We start from the raw sequence: 18,980 nt of genomic DNA on the forward strand, positions 1-18,980 counted from the left end.
GCGCCTCAATAAGGCTACTGCCCAAGCGCTGGCAGCTATTTCGGTCAACGGATCAGTCTATCTATTTTTTTTTTTGGAGTTTATAGCCTGGTATCTTAGGCCAAATCTTGAGTATTTTTATTCGGTTTATTTTAATTTCCCAACTGTATTTTTGATGAATTTATATAGTGTCACGTAATAGGATATATTGTTTAACATATCACTCAGGCGGCGGGAGGGATATTGCACTGTCACTTAATTTTGCATAATGTCACTAATTTCACTGACAAGAATCAATCTGTCAAACGAAAAGCACTCACACATAAAATTTTTATGAGCGATGCGGTACTCGAACCCACGACCTCCGGCGTTACTATGCCGGTGCTCTTACCAACTGAGCCAACCGTTCGAGTTACGTATCGTTATAAAATCTTGTTTGCTTTGTTCAACTCTCAGAATCCTAGTAGTGAGGTTTATCACTTTAAAAACATAACATATTGTTTAAATCATAGGTTCTCAACGTGGGCGATAACGCCCCCTTGTGGGCGTTTGAAACTTTCGGGGGGGGGCAGTAGAAGACCCAGAGAAATTTAGGGGGCATTGAGATTGCGCAGATGGGGCGTGGGTAGATTAAAAAATATAGTCAAAAAGGGAAAAAAATACACGAAAATACTCTAAAAAAAACATATTTTCAAAGTGGGCGGTGAGCAAAATAAGGTTGAGAAACTATGGTTTAAATCATAGTATTGTAAATACAGTTATAAGATTTGTTTTGTTTCAATAAAGGCAAATATTTTGAGCAAATAAAAGTGACATGGAAACGGTATACATGCGGAGGTTACATCAATAAACATGTAAAACTGACGACAATATTTGATAGGCCGCAAAAACACATTTAAAATTTTATTCATGAACTTTGTCTTCATATGTTATTCTGTATTGAGTTTTTTTCTTGTTTTGTTTCAGGCGATGGTAACCAGGTGCAAGGAATTGTTTTATAGTAAGTAATAGTTTTCTTATTTCATAAGCTTCTTATACAACCAACTTCAATTTATCTGTATAGTTTATAGTATCTAGGAATCTTACTGTAATCAAATTCAAATATTGAAAATAGGATTTAAAATCACTTATTGCACGTTAAAAACTACCACCCATTGGAAATAGTATGCCTTCGATATTAAGAGGGCTCTTTATTAAACGAAAATTGTTATATTTTTTTTAAATTTCAAACATAACTTTAGTTTGTTGTGATTTGTACATATTTGGGATTTTTTTATTCAAAACTAGTTAGTATTAAATGAAACTTAAGCAAGCTTTTAAAATTTCCAGTGGTCACCATGAAAAAATGTTCATAGTGAAACAAATCTTTCAATTTTTTTTTAATTTAAGCTACCTCTATACTGGACAATTATTTAGGAATAAAATTTGCGTCATTCCCTATACGGAATTTTAAGTATTAGAGAGCATTTTTTAAATAAAAAAAAACTTTATAATTTACAAACAAAAAGAAACTACAAAATTTTACGAATTTTTCCATATAACTGCGCTCGATTGTTCTGCGACATGCGTTAATCTATATTATAGATGAAATTCTATATGAAATAAAATTAAATATCTGTTTTGCAATATAAATCTCTTATAAAATGACACGCGGGAAGTCGCGTCAGTTTGAACAGAGCTTAAAGGCTTCTAAGATTTGTTTCTGGAATATTCCAGTAATCTGTGACCTAAGTATGCACTCTCTGATACAGGTCTTGGTGAACCACGAATAAAGTCTCCAGCCGTTGAAATAAAATGTCAGTCGGAGAGATCAGTTACATTTGCGGTGCCGCCTTCACAACTATGGAAGCTGATTGTTGTGCTTGGTAATGAACGGAGCCAAAATAGTGTAAGTTTTCCAATTAATAGTTTATTAATCATTCAAACATATTATCTATGTCTGATGTCTATGGCATTCGTCTTCTTCCCTCAAATATGTGGGACGGGACGAAGGCTTTTCCAATGCGTCAACTCGGGAACGGATGCTGCTTGTGATGCCTGGGAGTTTGGTCGTGGAAATCTTTGGGGGAGATCTTTGTCCACCAATGGACGTCTTCAAGTTGATGATGGTTAATTAGTAAGGTATACATACCTACAGACGTTTGTATATCGTAAGCAAAAATGTTAAGGGATAGAACCACGCAAAATTGGTTACAACATAGAGATTAGTTTAAAGTATGAGAAAACACTGGTTAAATTGATACCATATTCAACGTATTTCTTATAAATCTTCTGAGAGATATGTTTCTATTTTACTAAAAAAATACGGCTCAGTAGAACTGACACGAAACCGTCGTGCATCTCCAGTGTTGTATTGTGTGTAGCTTTAAACCTCGCGTGGACCATCTCCTTTTCCGGTATTTACTCAATTTATATACTTTATAAAGAAATTTATGGCGAATAGCGACCACGTACCGGAAAACGCAGTGTTGGTAGGCCACAAGATCGACCGATGATCTGGTCAAGATCGCCGGAATACGTTGAATAAGGGCAGCGCAGGACTGATTGTCGTGGAGATCTTTGGGGGAGGCCTTTGTCCAGCAGTGGACGTCTTCCGGCTGATGATGATGATGATGAAAAGAAATTGATTAAATACTTATTTTGACATAATTATCCTTTTTATTATTATTACGGTACTTGATTTAAGCTTTGTTTTTTTTTGATGTTTTTTTTTCTCATTGTAGATGAGCAATAATTACAACATAGATAAGTATCTATGTTGAACAAGTGGGATTGCATCAATTTGCGGCCGTTCCCAATATTCAGTCTATCTCTGGTTGTGGCCTACGTGAGATAAAAATCGTAACTATCGTTGACTTTTCTGTCCCAATAAACTCAGCGACGGTAACTCACCTTATCCGTACACGCTGTCTGTCAATGGGAGCACGTATAGCTTACCAGCGATAGAAGTTTGTATGGAAATTGTAATTCACGCGTCCCAATATAAGGCGATAAGAATGACTTATCGGGTATATTGGGACAGCTTCAGATTATTGGCAGCTAATTACTGACAGTAATAAGGACATACTACAGAGAACGGCTGTTAGTTAAGTTGAAAATATTTTGTTAGGATTTTCGATCATTCGTGGAAAATTCCAAGATCAGTTTGCTCCTGCCACGGAGTGTACTGTTCTCAACCTAACGTGACAATTCTCTTGGGCAAGATACTTGCATCGGTTTCTCGTTGCCTTCAGCACCAGACTGAATATTGGAATCTGGGGATATTTAAATCATCGACATAGCGCGGCAGCATGCCTGTTTCTCATTCCCTTATGATGCCTTATTTAATTACAGGTCAATTACAACCTCATGGAGCCGTCTGAAGAGATTGGAACTATTTTCATCCCTCCAGGGAATTTTACATTTTGGTCAACAGCTTTGAGTAAAGATGGAAGCATAAACGGCTGGGAAAAGGGGCCAGAGATCCATCCTTGGGAGGAAATTAAGAAAAACCTGGAGCACAGAGAATATATTGTGAATCCAATATTTTTGATAGAAAACTATACAATTGGGACGTACTATATAAGTGCGGAACTATCGTGGAACAATTTTGATTGTAAGTTTTTCATATACCTAATATCAGTATGAGGCAATGTGCTCAAGAAAAACAATAAGTTAGATTTTAATTGAGAAACAATAATAAGAATTTACCCTAAGTGTGATAAAGTTGTTTAATCCTAGCCAAGTGTCCAAAAATAGTAGGTAAGTAACATGTAACTATAAAGTTTGTGCACTTAGTACCAAGTTATACCTACTTCATTGTCATACAACAAAAAAAATGTGAGCCTTCACGGGACGCCTGGCAGATGTGAAACATCGACATTATTTTGTAAAAGTAATATGCAGAAAAGAACATATTGTGATAGGAACTAAATATGTCATAATGATAAAATAAAATATTACGATTTTTTTCCAGATAACGATGACTATTTATTGAATAAACATTTATTTTCATTAAATACAAAAATTTACGAATTTATTTCAAATCGTGACTACTTAATTCGTTTAATCAGTGACTTCGGTAATAGTTATATTCGATGTTGCCTCTGAGGACGGTATTACTGTGACAAGGCGACGCGTCGCCACGGCATGCGTCGCCACGCCATAAATCTGTTTTACGTGCATCATAGCCTTTCACATCAAAAACAACTCCAAAACTTTTATACAAAAGTGATACAACGAATTGTTTGTCTAGGACGTGTCACGATAAAGCAAGTCTTCGCCTTATCGCAAAAATGAGGCCCCAGTATAAAAAGTTACAACTATTTCGAATACGAAACTCTGCAGTACTCTGACGTCTTAGCTGCCGTAATTTTCTGTTGTTATGTATTGACAGTGTCACTTGCTAAGTAAATATAATATCACTTCATTCCAGCCTAGCGAACCTCTCTAAGAAAAAAGCGATTCACTCGATTGTATGAAACGTGCAGTCATTGATAGATTGACAGATGACGGCTATAATCTTGTAAAAAAACGGAGATAGCCGAAATCTACTACGTTTTATGCAACTGTTCGCTTTCAAACTTAGCCGAATTATACTTATGTCAAATGACTGCACGTTTCATACTAAACTAAATTTCAATTTTTACTAAGGCAGTCCCGCCGCTTATTACGCAGTATTTACATCCTCTTTGATACTAGAGAGAAATTTATCTACCAATTTCGCGTGTCTAAATCACACTCCTATTTTTACACAAATAAAATTTGAAAACCAACAAAAATTTTTATGAACGATGCGGGACTCGAATCCAAGACCTCCGGCAATCCGTGCCGGTGCTCTAAAAAACTCAGCTAACCGTTCGAGTGTCGTATCGTTATACAATCTTGTATGCTTTGTTCAACTCTCAGGTTTTGGCTACATCTACAGGATCTACTTTACAGTTGAAAAACTGCTCAACCTTATTAATTTGCATATTAGGAAATTGACTTGAGATGTCGCTCTTGTAAATCTAAACAGTTTGTTGTTTTTAGAGTGATAACCCTCACTTCTAGATTTAATAAACAAATAACTCCTATTTTTTCCAAAACGCGCCATAAGAGGTATAACTTAAAAAATATTTTTCAAACAAACAACAATAACAAAAACAGGAAAATTAAAATTTTTATTTTTATTTCAGCCACGGATTCTTGCTTCAGTATCTTCAATCGTTGCAGTGACAATACACTTGGAACTGTGTTTAGAAAGAAAGTTTATGTGAGTAAATTTTACTTTAAATAAGTACACGCAATACTTTTATTGAATATACTATCTTAAATGTTAGTTTGACCCAAAGAAGAGCTAAAAGAGATTTTATATGTTCTGTGGTTTGACCCACAATGCAATGAATAGTTTTATATCATTTTAGACCGGTAGCACAATATACCTTAATCAGAAAAAGTAATGGTTTGTATACATAAATACAATTTACAAATATCACTCCGGCTAGGTATTAAATTGAATGAACCACATCAATGCCGATTTGGCGTTCAGGTAGATAGGCCTGGGCGTCACGGGCTATTCTGCCTAAAATCGTCAGGCCGTACCAGTCGTCACTCCAGCATTAATGAAGTCATCCGCAGGGCATTTGCCGCGCTGTTTTAGAGCCAAATATTACCTGCCGCGATGGTAAGCTTCCTGATGGAATGACCCTAGTGGCTTGGGCACGAGGTAGGGCACTGGTGTGAAACGTTACTTGCGTCGACACTGGCACCATCTGTTGTCCAAGTTACGTCAGTTGGTGTTGGGGTTGCTGCTTCGACTGCCGAAGACAGCAAGCGTCGCAAATATGACGGTCTCAGTGAGTCTTACAACTTCGTATTGTTTGGTGACGAGATACTTGGCCCGTGGGGCCCAGTGGCGCGAACAATGTACAAAGTACTATCTTCGCGCCTCAATAGGGCGCTGGAAACCCAAGCGCTGGCAGCTATTTCGGTCAACATATCGGCCTAGCTGTCGAACGCGGAAATGCTGCCAGTATTCTTGGTACACTTCCCCGTAATTATATTTTTAATTGAATATAGGTACCTAATCATAGTATTAAGTATAAATAGAGTTATAAGATATGTTTTGTTTGAATAAAAAATATATAAATAGTATGAATGATATAGTCATTCTGAATTAAGACTTACATTTGAATTTACATGAAGTTGAATATTTTTTGAATAGCTCAATTCGTTTTTATATGCCAATAAACTGCATTGAGTCCTATTCCAAGATTAGTTACTGTAGATAACTTCGTCTTTGCTAACCATATCGATATCTTAGTTCCAAAGTGTAACAAGTATGAAATTCAGTAAGTTTTAGATATAAGTATGAGAATTTGTTCCATAAACGATAAAATACCACTATACCACAGAGAAACAAGTCGATAAGTGAATACAGCTTATTTGTTATTTCCAATATTTCTTCATAACTCTAGAACATTTTCGTTTCATGCAGTAACAACTCGAGTTGGACTCTTTTGGAACCCTTTTCTGAATTGTTCTCTTTTGAAATTTTAAACTAAGGCATCTATTTTATGCTTAGCCCAATCAGAACCGGCGGGTGATCGTAAGGGACTTGCCATTGGACGACAATTGCATCGCAACAGTTGTTGGAAAGTTTGGCATTACTGAATTTCCGTATAAGACTCCATCTTGCGATGATTTGCCAGGCTGCGAACCATGTGAGTATTTATTTACGACACTGTAGAACTAAGCTTGTGGTTAAATCAGCACCACAGTAACTCAGGTACAAAGGCATCGTCGTCCTAAAATGAGAGTATAAATAAATAAATGAGACATATCAATAAAAGAATCTTGTTCCATATTTTACTTGGAAAAAGTGCTGAAAAAGAGGTGGAAAAAAAATCTTATCATATTCTATAGATACATTATTATTTTTAAGCTATTGCATAGATTCTATCGCGGGCCTTGAGCGTGGAGACCGAATCCAGAAATTCCGTAACGAAAATAACCTAACACTTACTTACTAGATCTATATATATATTTCTATGTCTTTTTGTGCAGAAGGTCTCAGGTTCGAGCCTGGGGTACGTCTTGATTTTTTTTAATTTCTTTATTTTTTTATCACGTTTTTTAATTTTTATTATTATGACAAGCATTTTTATTTAATTTCACCTGTCCCGTTGTCTGTCTGTAATCAAATCTTGCAAGTTGAATTTTACTCACTTCCCGTTTGCTTTTTTTAAATTAATTTTATCAAAAAAAATACTGCATAAATAAATAAAATAAATAATTATAATTGCATAAGTTGATAAAAAATGCTATGCAATAGCTTTACCGCGGCAGTCCCCGAGTGCCACACGTCTTTTTTTTTTAAATAAAAGCTTAATATAAGCCGTTAAGGAAAGGTTTCATTATGCGCTATTTTGGCGATTACTTGCGAAAGCGGCCTTAATGAATAAAATATTGGTACTCGTACAAATAATTTTTTGTTGAAAAGCTAAAGTAGAATCACTTGGCCAAATGGAACCTTAACTTGCCAGTTGAAATCTGTTGTATATCTGTTGCAGCACCAGATCTCGTGAAGCCGTTGACATTGGAGGCAATAGAAGACAGTCCGGACTCTTGGTCTGTGCGAGTGAGATGGAGCTACCCCAAACATCCACCAAGCTATTACAACGTCACTCTTTATGCAGACCAGTTTTATACTGCCAACATAACTGGGGTAAGAGCAAAGGAATAGTTATAAATAGTAAGGCATATCGGAAGAAACGAGTAGAAAAACTGCTGGTTTGAGATTTTTATGATACGGTTTTTTTTATGAGAATAAGCTACGCCCTGCCCATTACAATGCAGTGCCGCTCAGGATTCTTGAAAAACCCAAACATTCTTAGCGGCACTACAATTGCGCTCGTCACCTTGAGACATAAGGAGTTAAGTCTCATTTACCCAGTAATTTCACTAGTTACGGCGCCCTTCAGATCGAAACACAAGGATGTTTACAGATTACTGCTTCACGGCAGAAATAGGCGCCGTTTGGTACCCATAATCTAGACAGGATCCTGTGCAAAGGAGCCTCTCACTGGTAGTTGGTAAACTGTTTGAAATAAATGAATCTGTAACGCATCAATCTCAGTTCCAGACTTTTCTGATTTTGGTGTTTGTATTCAGTACATTAAAGAGCATAAATTCTCATGGTAAAATATGAAAGATAATGAAATCCTACCGTTTGACGTTGTTCGTTGTATGTGAACAAGGCCTTCTGTAGTCCAGACCTAATATTTTTATTTTTTTTTTTTAATTAAATAAGTACACTTTTAACTTATTAATATATCTTGACAAACTTTAACAGTTTGTTGGCAAGTTAATGCGCTTAAAAAACATTTAATTAGGTGTACATACTTAATTACTAGTTACTTTAAACTAAACTATTAGCACTTACAACTAAACATTATTAGAATTATTAATATTATACAAAAGAAAAGATTTACCTAATCTATACCAAATTAGCATATAGCATTGTTGAATAACATTGAACAACGTTTAGTGAGCTGAGAATGCTATTCAACAGCGCATTTTTCATTTTAAATTTAACTGAATTTTTATTTAGTTTGGTTACACTCCTCAGCCACGTTATCTCGTTATATATGACTGGCACCACATATTCATTCAATTTTATGATTAATTTTTCATTTTTAATCTTTGGAACCATTAACTTTCCCAAAATATTGTGTTGTTAGTTAGTACCGACCATAGATTACTATATTCTAGGGTATAGACAGACAAAGCGCACGAGAGAGAAGAATATATGTTAACGAGATACAGCAAAATAGGAGAGGCAAGGATCTTTTGTCACTGTAACCGATTCTGATTGACAAGTCGTAAATTGTCAGCCATGCTTGGCATTACCTACTTAATACAGGGTGGCGCAATAGAACGTGCATATTGCATCATCTTTTTTCGCGGGGTAGAAAGTGCGCGGGCGGGAAGAGTCTGCATCGTTGGGTAGGCGGGCTCATGGAGTTTTAGTCACTATGAGTCACTTTGACGGGAAGCGTCGCGCATTTTGCGTGCGTGCATTTTACGAGAACTCTCGTTCATACATCGTTACTAGGCGTTTATATTGTTCTAATATGGACTACGGCAAATTAGTGAAGCTCCAAGTGCTAATTTAATTAAAATATGGGTACAGCGTTTTGAAGAGACTGGTTCAACGTTTAAACCACAAGCAAAAGGTCATCCAAGAACATCTAGGACCGACGACAATATTGAGAGAGTTATGCAGTCTGTACGAGGAGATCCACAAATGTCTACTCGCAAGAGATCGTCTGTCTTACACTTATCGAGACGAAGTTTGCAACGAATTTTAAACTTGGATCTTAAACTGCATCCTTACAAGCTGCAGTTAACACAAGAATTGAAAGAGTCTGACTTCGGAGCAAGGCTCGCATTTGCTAATGAAATGCTTAATCGATTTTCCAATTTTGACAATATCCTTTTCTCAGATGAGGCCCACTTACATATCAATGGGTTCGTAAAACGTCAAAATTGTCGTTACTGGAACAGTGAGAATCCCAAACTCAAGCACCAGAAACCACTGCATAGTCCTAAAGTGACAGTATGGGCAGCAATCTCTGGTAGAAGAATAATTGGACCGTTTTTCTTTGAAAATGCGCGGGGGCAAAACGTCACTGTTAATACAGAACGCTATGTTGCGATGTTGGAAGGTTTTTTGGCTCCAGAGCTTGAAAATTCAAGAATAGTGAATTCTAGGACTTGGTTTCAACAAGACGGAGCTACCTGTCACACATTAGATGACTCCATGGCGGTTGTGAAACAGTTGTTCCCTGGCAGACTGATTTTGAAAAGAGGTGATATTCCATGGCCTCCACGTAGTCCAGACGTGACGCCTTCTGGCTTTTTTTTGTGGGGATACCTCAAGAACAAAGTCTACAGCAATAATCCGAAAAACATCGATCAGCTCAAGGAGAATATTCGTGGTGAAATGGCAGTAATTACACCAGCATTACTGAAGAAAGTTTTCAATAAATTCCGTTTGCGATTAGAGGAGTGTCGTCGTAGAGAGGGTCATCACATAGACGATGTTATTTTTAAAAAATAAACTTCAGTTATTTCTTAATAATACCTCAGTTTTATTTTAACTATACCTTTTGTATTTATTTTTTAATCAATATTTTAAATATGCACGTTCTATTGCGCCACCCTGTATTTTAAATATTAATTCACAATCAAAACTGTTCACTCATTATGGGGCTGTCACGTGGTTTTTAGGCTAGTATATCTAAGACTAACCAACCTCTTTTTTATGGAAAAAGGAGGACAAACGTGCGTACGGGTCACCTGGTATTAAGAGATCACCGGCACCCACATTCTCTAGCAACAGAAGGGGAATCACGTGAGCGTTGCTGGCCTCTGAGGAAGGTACCCGCTTTTTTTGAAGGAACCCATGTCGTATAGTCCCAGAAACACCGCTAAGGAAGCTCATTCCACAGCTTTGTAATACGTTGAAGAAAGCTCCTTGAAAAGCGTACTGTGGAGGACCGCCACACATCCAGATGGTGGGGATGCTACCTAATTTGTGTACCTACCGTTTTTGCGTGTCGTGCGAAGGTGGAATTCGGCGGCAGGAATCAGCTGATAAATGCATGACACACAATGAAACGACATCTTTTCGTAACGCCAAATGATCCAGCCGTTCACAGAGCACTGGGTTCACGACAATTCGAACTGCTCTTCGTTGCACGCGGTTAAATGGATCGAGCTGATACTGGAATGCGCCAGACCAGAGATGATAGCAATACTCCATATGTGGCCGGCCTTTTTTTCTGTTCCGTAGTACCACCTATTATATACAAACATATTTACAGAATTCTACGGAAGTCATATTCAATGGCGTGCGCGGTACAGACATGTACAGCGTGTCTGTGGACGCCATCAACCCTCGCGGCAGGGCCGTCTCTAGCGAGACAGAATTTTTTCCAGGTGAAGTAAATGTTAATAATATTAGATGACATAATCAGTTTACATCGACTTTACCGTAAATAGCTGAAAATTTACTAAAAATACTTTACGTAACAACCTACGAGTAATCTACATACTCGTATGAATTGAATTGAATTAAATTATATTTTTCATCAGCTATTGAATTATTGTTATTATCTGAAATGAGGAGATCCGTAGGAGAACCAAAGTAACCGACATAGTCTAAAAGATTGCGAAACTGAAGTGGCAGTGGGCAGGGCACATAGTTCGACGGACAGATGGCCATTGGGGCAGTAAACTCCTCGAATGGCGACCACGTACCGGAAGACGCAGTGTTGGTAGGCCCCCCACATGATGGACCGACGATCTGGTCAAGATCGCCGGAATACGTTGGATGAGGGCAGCGCAGGACCGGTCGTCGTGGAAATCTTTGGGGAGGCCTTTGTCCAGCAGTGGACGTCTTCCGGCTAATGATGATGATTCAATTATTGTTAAATATAACAATATACACTATGTTAAGAAAGTCCTCTACGATTATTGACACGGATATGAAGTTGAACGCGAGGACACCACTAAATCTAAAATAAAAATCAAAAGCCAGTAGATTAAATGTTACAGTAAAAAGAACATTTCCTCCTGACTTATTTACTCTACCAGTAAATTAAAGTTATCACCCTGACCTCGGTTCAAGGGCGTATATCGGCTGCGCGGCGCGGCGGCTCATACGAATAAGGCGGGTGATGTTTATTATTAATACAAAACTTTCGTTACTGCCGCCGCCCGCCCGCTGCTCGCACGCCCTTCGCAGGGTACATGAACGAAATGGGTGTGTGGGCAGAGAAAAATGAAAATGGCCGCAGGCAGAGGTCCTCAACTTTAGTAATTGGGTACCTACTATTTTTTTTTTTCACTTTTTCTTAATGTGCTTATTTCCTGAAAATCAGTATTTATTCGTTCTCACTACTTGATAATAATATACGCCACAATATAGGTAAAGTACAGAATTATTTAACACTTTTTCTAAGGCTTTTATATATTGCTAATGATTATTACATTTTTGAAGGGAAGCCTTCATATTAAGTCTAACAATTCGTATTCCTATTAAACACGGAGACAAATGTGTGAAATGGCCCATACTCTTTTGCAACACCAAAGTAATCACAAGAGCGTTTCTTATCCTTTAGGTACTTAAAAGACGTTAAGTTTTTCGCCGGATTTTAAATTGCGGAAAAGGGATTCAACATTTTGCTTGTTGAGGACTCTGTGGTGCTAAACTACAAGCCTCTGCTTTTGTCATAGAAACTTCTGGATGTCAGATGGAGTGAATCATTGACACACCAATAAACGCCCCAACCTAAAATTCAGTCAAAACAGTGGAACTTCGAATGGGTGTCGGTTTAAGAAAAGGCAAATATTTCAATTATATCAGCTAGCAAATATTCGAAGAATGTTTTTATATGTTAGTCATGTAGTTAAGCCTTAACGGATTGTTCAGCAACAGAACAAAGCATGTCATGCATCGCTATTTCAAAAGGTGAAGGTGAATAACAGAAAACGACCATATTTTCTGGAAAAAGTTCTTTTACACTAAGACAATGAACCCTTTCACATCTCACCAAAGGCCATACTTGAACAGCTAGAGTCTAGACCACCCCGACCTTGATCCATAATAGTTCATCCATAATTATATCCTATCCAAAAAATTACAGTCTGTGGACAAAGAATTTCGTCAAAAAATAAGATTTAACTCTATAATTGTTAGCCTTGGTAAACAGTTTTATATTAGAGAGAAATGCCGAGTGTTTTTTAAAGGATTAAAAGTGAAAAACACCCGGATGTTTTTTCACAAATACATACCAAAAAATAAAAATAATTCTTTTTCAAGACAACCTACTTACCAGCAAGTCAAGTGAAATAAATTTAAAAATTTATTCAATTGGCTTAAGCTGAGTGCTTCTGAATCGTCATAAAAGTATTTGAGTAATTCGAATTTGTGAATCTAATCTATAGGTATATATAAAAGAAAGTCGTGTTAGTTACACTATTTATAAAGAACGGCTTTACCTATATGTCTGAAAATTGGTGAGGAGGTAGCTTAGAGCCAGGAGACGGACATAGGATATAATAAGTCATAAAATATCAAAAAAATTACGATAAAATATTATTATAAAAAAAAATATTTTCTGATACATTTTGTATGGATTGACATTTTGATGACATCTCGAGAATAGAAATAATTCAATAAAGTTTTTTGTTAGTTTCACGCTACATGAGTTATAAAATACAACTGACAGTGCACGTCATGTTATTCAAGTTGACCGGTTGGTGTGTTTGTTTCGAGTTTCTATTAGCTTATTGTGCCGATATAATCTTTAACAATGTCACGACCAAGACGATCAAATTATTCCCGACAAAGACGTAATGCAACTAGGATTCGAAATATTGCGAATGAAAGGACTGAAGAAGAACAAGAAATTGCAGGTGAAAAGAACCGCGTTAGTATGGATCGTCTTTGTGCTATGAATCACAAGAGCAAAGCGTAGCTGCCAGTAAAACGGATCGGCTGGCAATACGATATCATCCAGTAAAACCTCAGAGACCAACAACTTATAGATAATTTTCGACGCACAAGCAGAAGTTTATGAAGTACTGATTTGAATCGAGCAGCGTTTCGATACGATTGCAGTACTTTACTGTACTGTAGTACTGCTTGCATACTAGCTTTCGCAGTGGGCCAATGGACGTTGTTTGCGAGTATTCTGCGGAGAAACGCAAGAATTGTGCTGCCATGTTCTAGAAAACACTCAAAAATACAATGTTTGTTTCTAAATGACCTCGTTTGAGGCAGACATCTAAGAACGAGGATTTAATTCGACATTCAAGGTATTTATTTATTTACATACTTACACACAATACAGTAAAAGAATGACATACGTACTATACTTAATCCTATGTATTGTGTATGCTAATTCTAAAAAAAGTGTTTATAAATCAGTATACGGGTTTTGCTTTTGATATTGTAGATATAAGGAAAGATTCACCATCGTATTGGATCACTGCAACCTCTCGAAGATGCACAGTTTAAATTTTTACAATTATACTTCATGGGCAACATGGACAAATAACTTGATCGATGTCAAGAGATCAATGCAGCAATGATAATAGCAATTCTTCAGATCTGCAGCAACTACTTAATGAACATTTTGTATGACGAGTTAGCCCGCAAATCTTTAATTTCCGATCCGTCTCGCATTCGCCCTAACCATTCAAATCTTAAGGCCAATCCTTGAAAGTTTGTGGTATGAATCAAGACAATCCATTTCCGAAGTTCAATCTATATATATATAAGAAATTTCCACGTATTTCCACTCATCACGATATCTCTGGAACCACTAGAGCTAAAGACTTGAAATTTGGTATAAATATGGAATATTCTTTTCACCGAGTAGAGGTCAGCTAAGAACGGATTTTCCAAAATTCCATCCGCAAGAGTTTTTTTTATTCCGAACAGAACAACGTCTGTCGGGTCAGCTACTAGTAGGATAAAGTAAAGCTCGGGAGAAGAACATGTAAGAAACTCAACAGCCACTCTTTTCAATCAAATAGAGTATTTTACAATGACTCTGATATGCATAACAAATAAGTTCGTAAGATGCTGTAATCGTGTTAAAAGTAAATATCTGATATTCAATTAAAAGTACTAAGGAATAAACTGTAATAATATAAATTATCGTATATTGGATGCATCAACCTTTAGAGTTAAAATTCTGTTTGTTTAAGTGCTTCGTGAACATGATGGTCGTGATTAGGGTCATAATTGGATATAGTTCCTGAAAAACGTTCCAATCCACAAACATGTTTTAAGGAATTCGTGTTTCGAAGTTAAATAAATATTAGTGTATTCCATACATGTGGGCTGGGCTACTAAGTCATGATGTCATTTAAAGAGTGACAGTAGGGATGCCATTTTTTGTCAGACCGTTAATATGAATCACGTGACCAGTTTTGTGTTCTTAACTCAATTCCGGCATGTCTGTGGTTTGGAACGTTTTTTTGGAACTACGTCCAATTAGTAACAACATCCAACAAATACTATTTATTATCTATAACAGGTTGACCTGGCACCACAAGCAGCACCCGTTTACGAATTGACGCATGGACCAGCCATCGTTCACTTCGCACATCACAACTGTCACATCTATTTCTTTTTCACTTTAGTTTAAATATAAATAAAATAAATAATGAATAATTTGTTATGTATCAAAGTGATAACCCACACTTCTGAGATTAAATTTATTACACAAATAAAATTTGGAAACAAATTTTTTTGAACGATGCGAGTCTCGAGCTACCTCTAGCTACCACTACCTCTGCGCGTTCCGTGCGAGCATCCTGAATGTTGAACAAAGCATACAAGATTTTGTAAACGATACGTCACTCGAACGTTTGGCTCAGTTGGTAAGAGCGCTCGCAGGATACGCGAGAGGTCGCGGGTTCGAGTCCCGCATCGATCACAAAATTTTGTTTTCAAGTTTTATTTGTGTAATAAAAACAAATAATTACCTATGTATCTGTGCAGAGCGCTCGGAAATGACGTCACTCAGGATTGCGTACCTCGTGCTGTGGGTATTAGCTTCAGTGGTGGTTGTGGTACTGGCGGCTATGTTCATCTGGTGGAGACGCCTCAATGAAGACAGGCCGAACCTCTTCTTTCCGGTAACCGGACTTTGTCATAGTATTTAAAATTTAAATCATAGAATTACAATAAAACAAAAAATAATAATGATAAAAAGTCCTTTATTTCTCGCATTAAAAAAAAATAAAAAATACAGACATATTTTCTTAGATTATTTACATTTAGATTTTGGGTAGTATAGTTATGTGTATAATCTTAGTTTATATATGAAAACAGAAATTATATGATATACGATTTAGAATGGTACCTAAAATTTAACATGCAAAAACCCCTCTTATGTTAGGGTGAAAGCCTCCTCCAGACTTTTCCATTTGTCTTTGGCAACTATCTTCCAATTTTTACAAGCTATTTTTATTATATTTTTATAACTAGCGTAAAAGATAATGGTTGAAATTTAAAATGAACATCAATTCCTGCCGTATCTACGATAAATGAAAAAAATACATAAAATACCAAAAATCTTATTTTTCAAATTGAAAAATGGAATAACTTCGATAAATCTAAGAAATCTGGCCGTTTATAGTGAGTTAAAATCGCGTCCAAATGAGTCGGTTACAAACAAACATACATACAGGTGAAGCTGATAAAAAGCATGTAAACAGCGTGACACAGAGGAACATCTCTAATCAAGATAGAAAAGGAAACCGAATCTACTGTAACCTATTTTGATTTGACAAGTCGTTAACAGTCGGCCGCGCTTGGACACACTGACAAATCAATATTTGTCACGCATTATTGTAATACTGTGGTTTTTGACCATTGCTTTTCTTGACCACTGGTAAATCTTAATAAATAAATAAATTATCGGACTGCCACGCCGTCTATAATCTTTAAAGTGTATATTCTAATCGTTTTAATATTCAAAAAATCTGTGAATACTTCAATCATATCAGTAAATCATTACTAATATTATAAATGTGAATGTAAGTTTGTTTGTTACGCTTTCACGTTTAAACAACTGAACCGATTTTGATGAAATTTAGTACAGGGATAGACTAGAGCTTGGAAAACGACATAGACTACTTTTTGTTGCGAAAAAATAAGTGAAGGCGTTGAGATAGGGGATGGAAGTTCGTCATTATCGTAGATAACACTATAAAACTTTGTATTTAGGCATTTGATAAGAAGTAATTCATAAGTATTTGTTCGAGAATTTTTGAAATTATGACCTACATGGGGATGAAATAGGAGATTAAAGTTCACAGGGAAATACTAAAGAAACTATCCACAATGACAAGGGATATTTGCTCTATAGAAAAAGAGCGCCGCCAGAAGCGGAAAGAGCGCTTTAAATGTGTATTATTCGCAGTGTGTCAAAAAATTTAAAAATACTTCCCAAACTACTTCACGCGTACAAAGTCGCGGACAAAGTCGTGTCGAGTTATTTATATATGGGGAATATTTTTTTCAATTAATAGACAACTTGTGTTGATAATAAAGATGAAATTTTAATTTTTCTAGGAAATGGGACAAAAGTTTTCAAAGGATGGTGAAATGGATATATGCAGCGTGGATTCCGCCTCGGAGGACCAATGGGAGGTGAAACCTGAACGACTGCTGCTGCATGAGATCATCGGGGAGGGAGCTTTCGGTGTCGTTAGAAGAGGAACACTCGCGCCATTGAACAAATACGTCGCTGTAAAAATGTTGAAAGGTAACATAAACCTTTATTATAAGATATCGTTATAAAATTCAATTTTCATAACTTTAAGAGAGCCCGCAAACTGCTGACTTTCGATCGGCCGACAGTTTGGTTGAGTTCGGCTGTTAAGTGCGCACACTGGCCCGACTAAACAGTTGGGTCTGTGATGAGTGCGCACACTAGACAACTATCGGCCGACAGTTTTAGGGACGATTCGCAATTAGTTTTAAATCGGCTATTGATGAGTCTGGCCGACTAAACAATCGGTGGTGTGCGCGCCTAGAAGAGCGCTGTACTGATTTAACAGTCGGCCGATAGTTTGCTGACGGTTCAGTTTGAAGGCAATTGTGTAGCCCATCAAACTTTTTCGAAAATCGAATCGTTATAATATGCGCACTCTCATACATCTTCATACTGATTAAGAAACCAACCAAACTATCGGCCGATCAAAAGTCTGCAGTTTGCGGGGTCTCTAACATTCCTATAATTGGACATATAGCCATGGGCGTGCATTGGTTTTCCAGCAAGGTAGGCACTGTAGATCTAACCAGTTGTAGTTGAGCTTTGATCTGACAGTACGACATAAGTTATGAAACGCTGCTTCCTTCGTATATGCAATATGTAGACTGCCTACCTTAGGTAGTAAATTAACTTTAACACTAGTGCTATATTTATTTAGGTATATAAGGAGGTAGGCACTGCCTAATTGCCTATATGATATGCCCCTGCATATAGCAAATAAAATCACTTTATTCATAAAGTGATTTTATTTGCAAAGTGTCAATTCCGTGACCTATCACGGAATTGACACTTTTGAATGTCAAAAGTTTACTTTTCTTTTTAAATTTACCGCCCCTTCGTAAGAGGTTCAGTTTTAATGAGAAGAAGTGGCAAGAAGCTCATTGCTACTTTAATAGATGAACATTTTCACCTGTATCGTTTTACAAATCATTTCAATTACAATATATGTAAAGTGATACAAAATAGATACTCAAACGTCAAAGAGTCAATACCTTACACGAAAGTACATAAGTCAAAAAAGTAAATTAATACAAAACAGAAACTGTTGAGTACAGTAGCTGCTCCATCTACACACACCGTAAATCTATATATATAAAAGAGAATGTTTGTTTGTATGTTCCCTAATAACTCCTAAACTATTTGACCGATCTCAACTATGTGGGAAGTGCCAATAGGAAAAAGGAGGAAAGGACGTCCTAGGAAAAGGTGGATAGAAGATATAAAATCTATTTCCTCTATTTATTTACGGTATGTGTGGCAATCCACACATAGCGTCAAGGATGCATCAATATGCATCTACTATACTCAATAACTCTTGTGTTTATAAGTATTAATTTACTTTTTTTTTTTCTTTTTTGACTTACTCGTGTAAGCCTTTCAGTTTTCGACATTTGAGTGTTTTTGTTGCGTCACTTTGCATATACATATTGTAATTGAAATGATTTGTAAAACAATTAAAATGTAAATCTTGATTTAAAAGAGTGGCAATGAGTTTATTGCTACTTCTTCTCATTAGCTCAACCCTTTACGAAGTAGCGGTAAATTAAATAAGAAAAAATATTTTTATTTTTTGACATTCATAAGTGTCATTTCCGTGACCTACATTTTCTGAGCGACACTACAAATGCGCTCGTCACCTTGAGACATAAGATGTTAAGTCTCATTTGCCCAGTAATT

At 36.6% G+C, this 18,980-nt stretch overlaps 1 protein-coding gene and 1 non-coding gene across 2 annotated transcripts in view; both read left to right on the plus strand.

Annotated features, from left to right (window-relative positions):
• Positions 1 to 18,980, plus strand: part of LOC126977926 (tyrosine-protein kinase receptor torso-like) — a 50,630-nt gene that overhangs the window by 17,884 nt on the left and 13,766 nt on the right. Inside the window, exons 2-10 of the mRNA XM_050826618.1 lie at positions 946 to 979; positions 1,731 to 1,867; positions 3,313 to 3,574; positions 5,136 to 5,212; positions 6,524 to 6,662; positions 7,512 to 7,666; positions 10,830 to 10,944; positions 15,524 to 15,660; positions 17,102 to 17,294. Coding sequence (XP_050682575.1) covers positions 946 to 979; positions 1,731 to 1,867; positions 3,313 to 3,574; positions 5,136 to 5,212; positions 6,524 to 6,662; positions 7,512 to 7,666; positions 10,830 to 10,944; positions 15,524 to 15,660; positions 17,102 to 17,294 — 1,249 coding nt within the window. The remainder of the gene's footprint in view (positions 1 to 945; positions 980 to 1,730; positions 1,868 to 3,312; positions 3,575 to 5,135; positions 5,213 to 6,523; positions 6,663 to 7,511; positions 7,667 to 10,829; positions 10,945 to 15,523; positions 15,661 to 17,101; positions 17,295 to 18,980) is intronic.
• Positions 15,385 to 15,458, plus strand: Trnai-gau (transfer RNA isoleucine (anticodon GAU)). The gene has a single exon. It is a non-coding gene; the product is annotated as a tRNA-Ile (tRNA).

This window comes from Leptidea sinapis, chromosome 46, assembly GCF_905404315.1.
Source record: "Leptidea sinapis chromosome 46, ilLepSina1.1, whole genome shotgun sequence".
Taxonomy (NCBI): Eukaryota; Metazoa; Arthropoda; class Insecta; order Lepidoptera; family Pieridae; genus Leptidea; species Leptidea sinapis.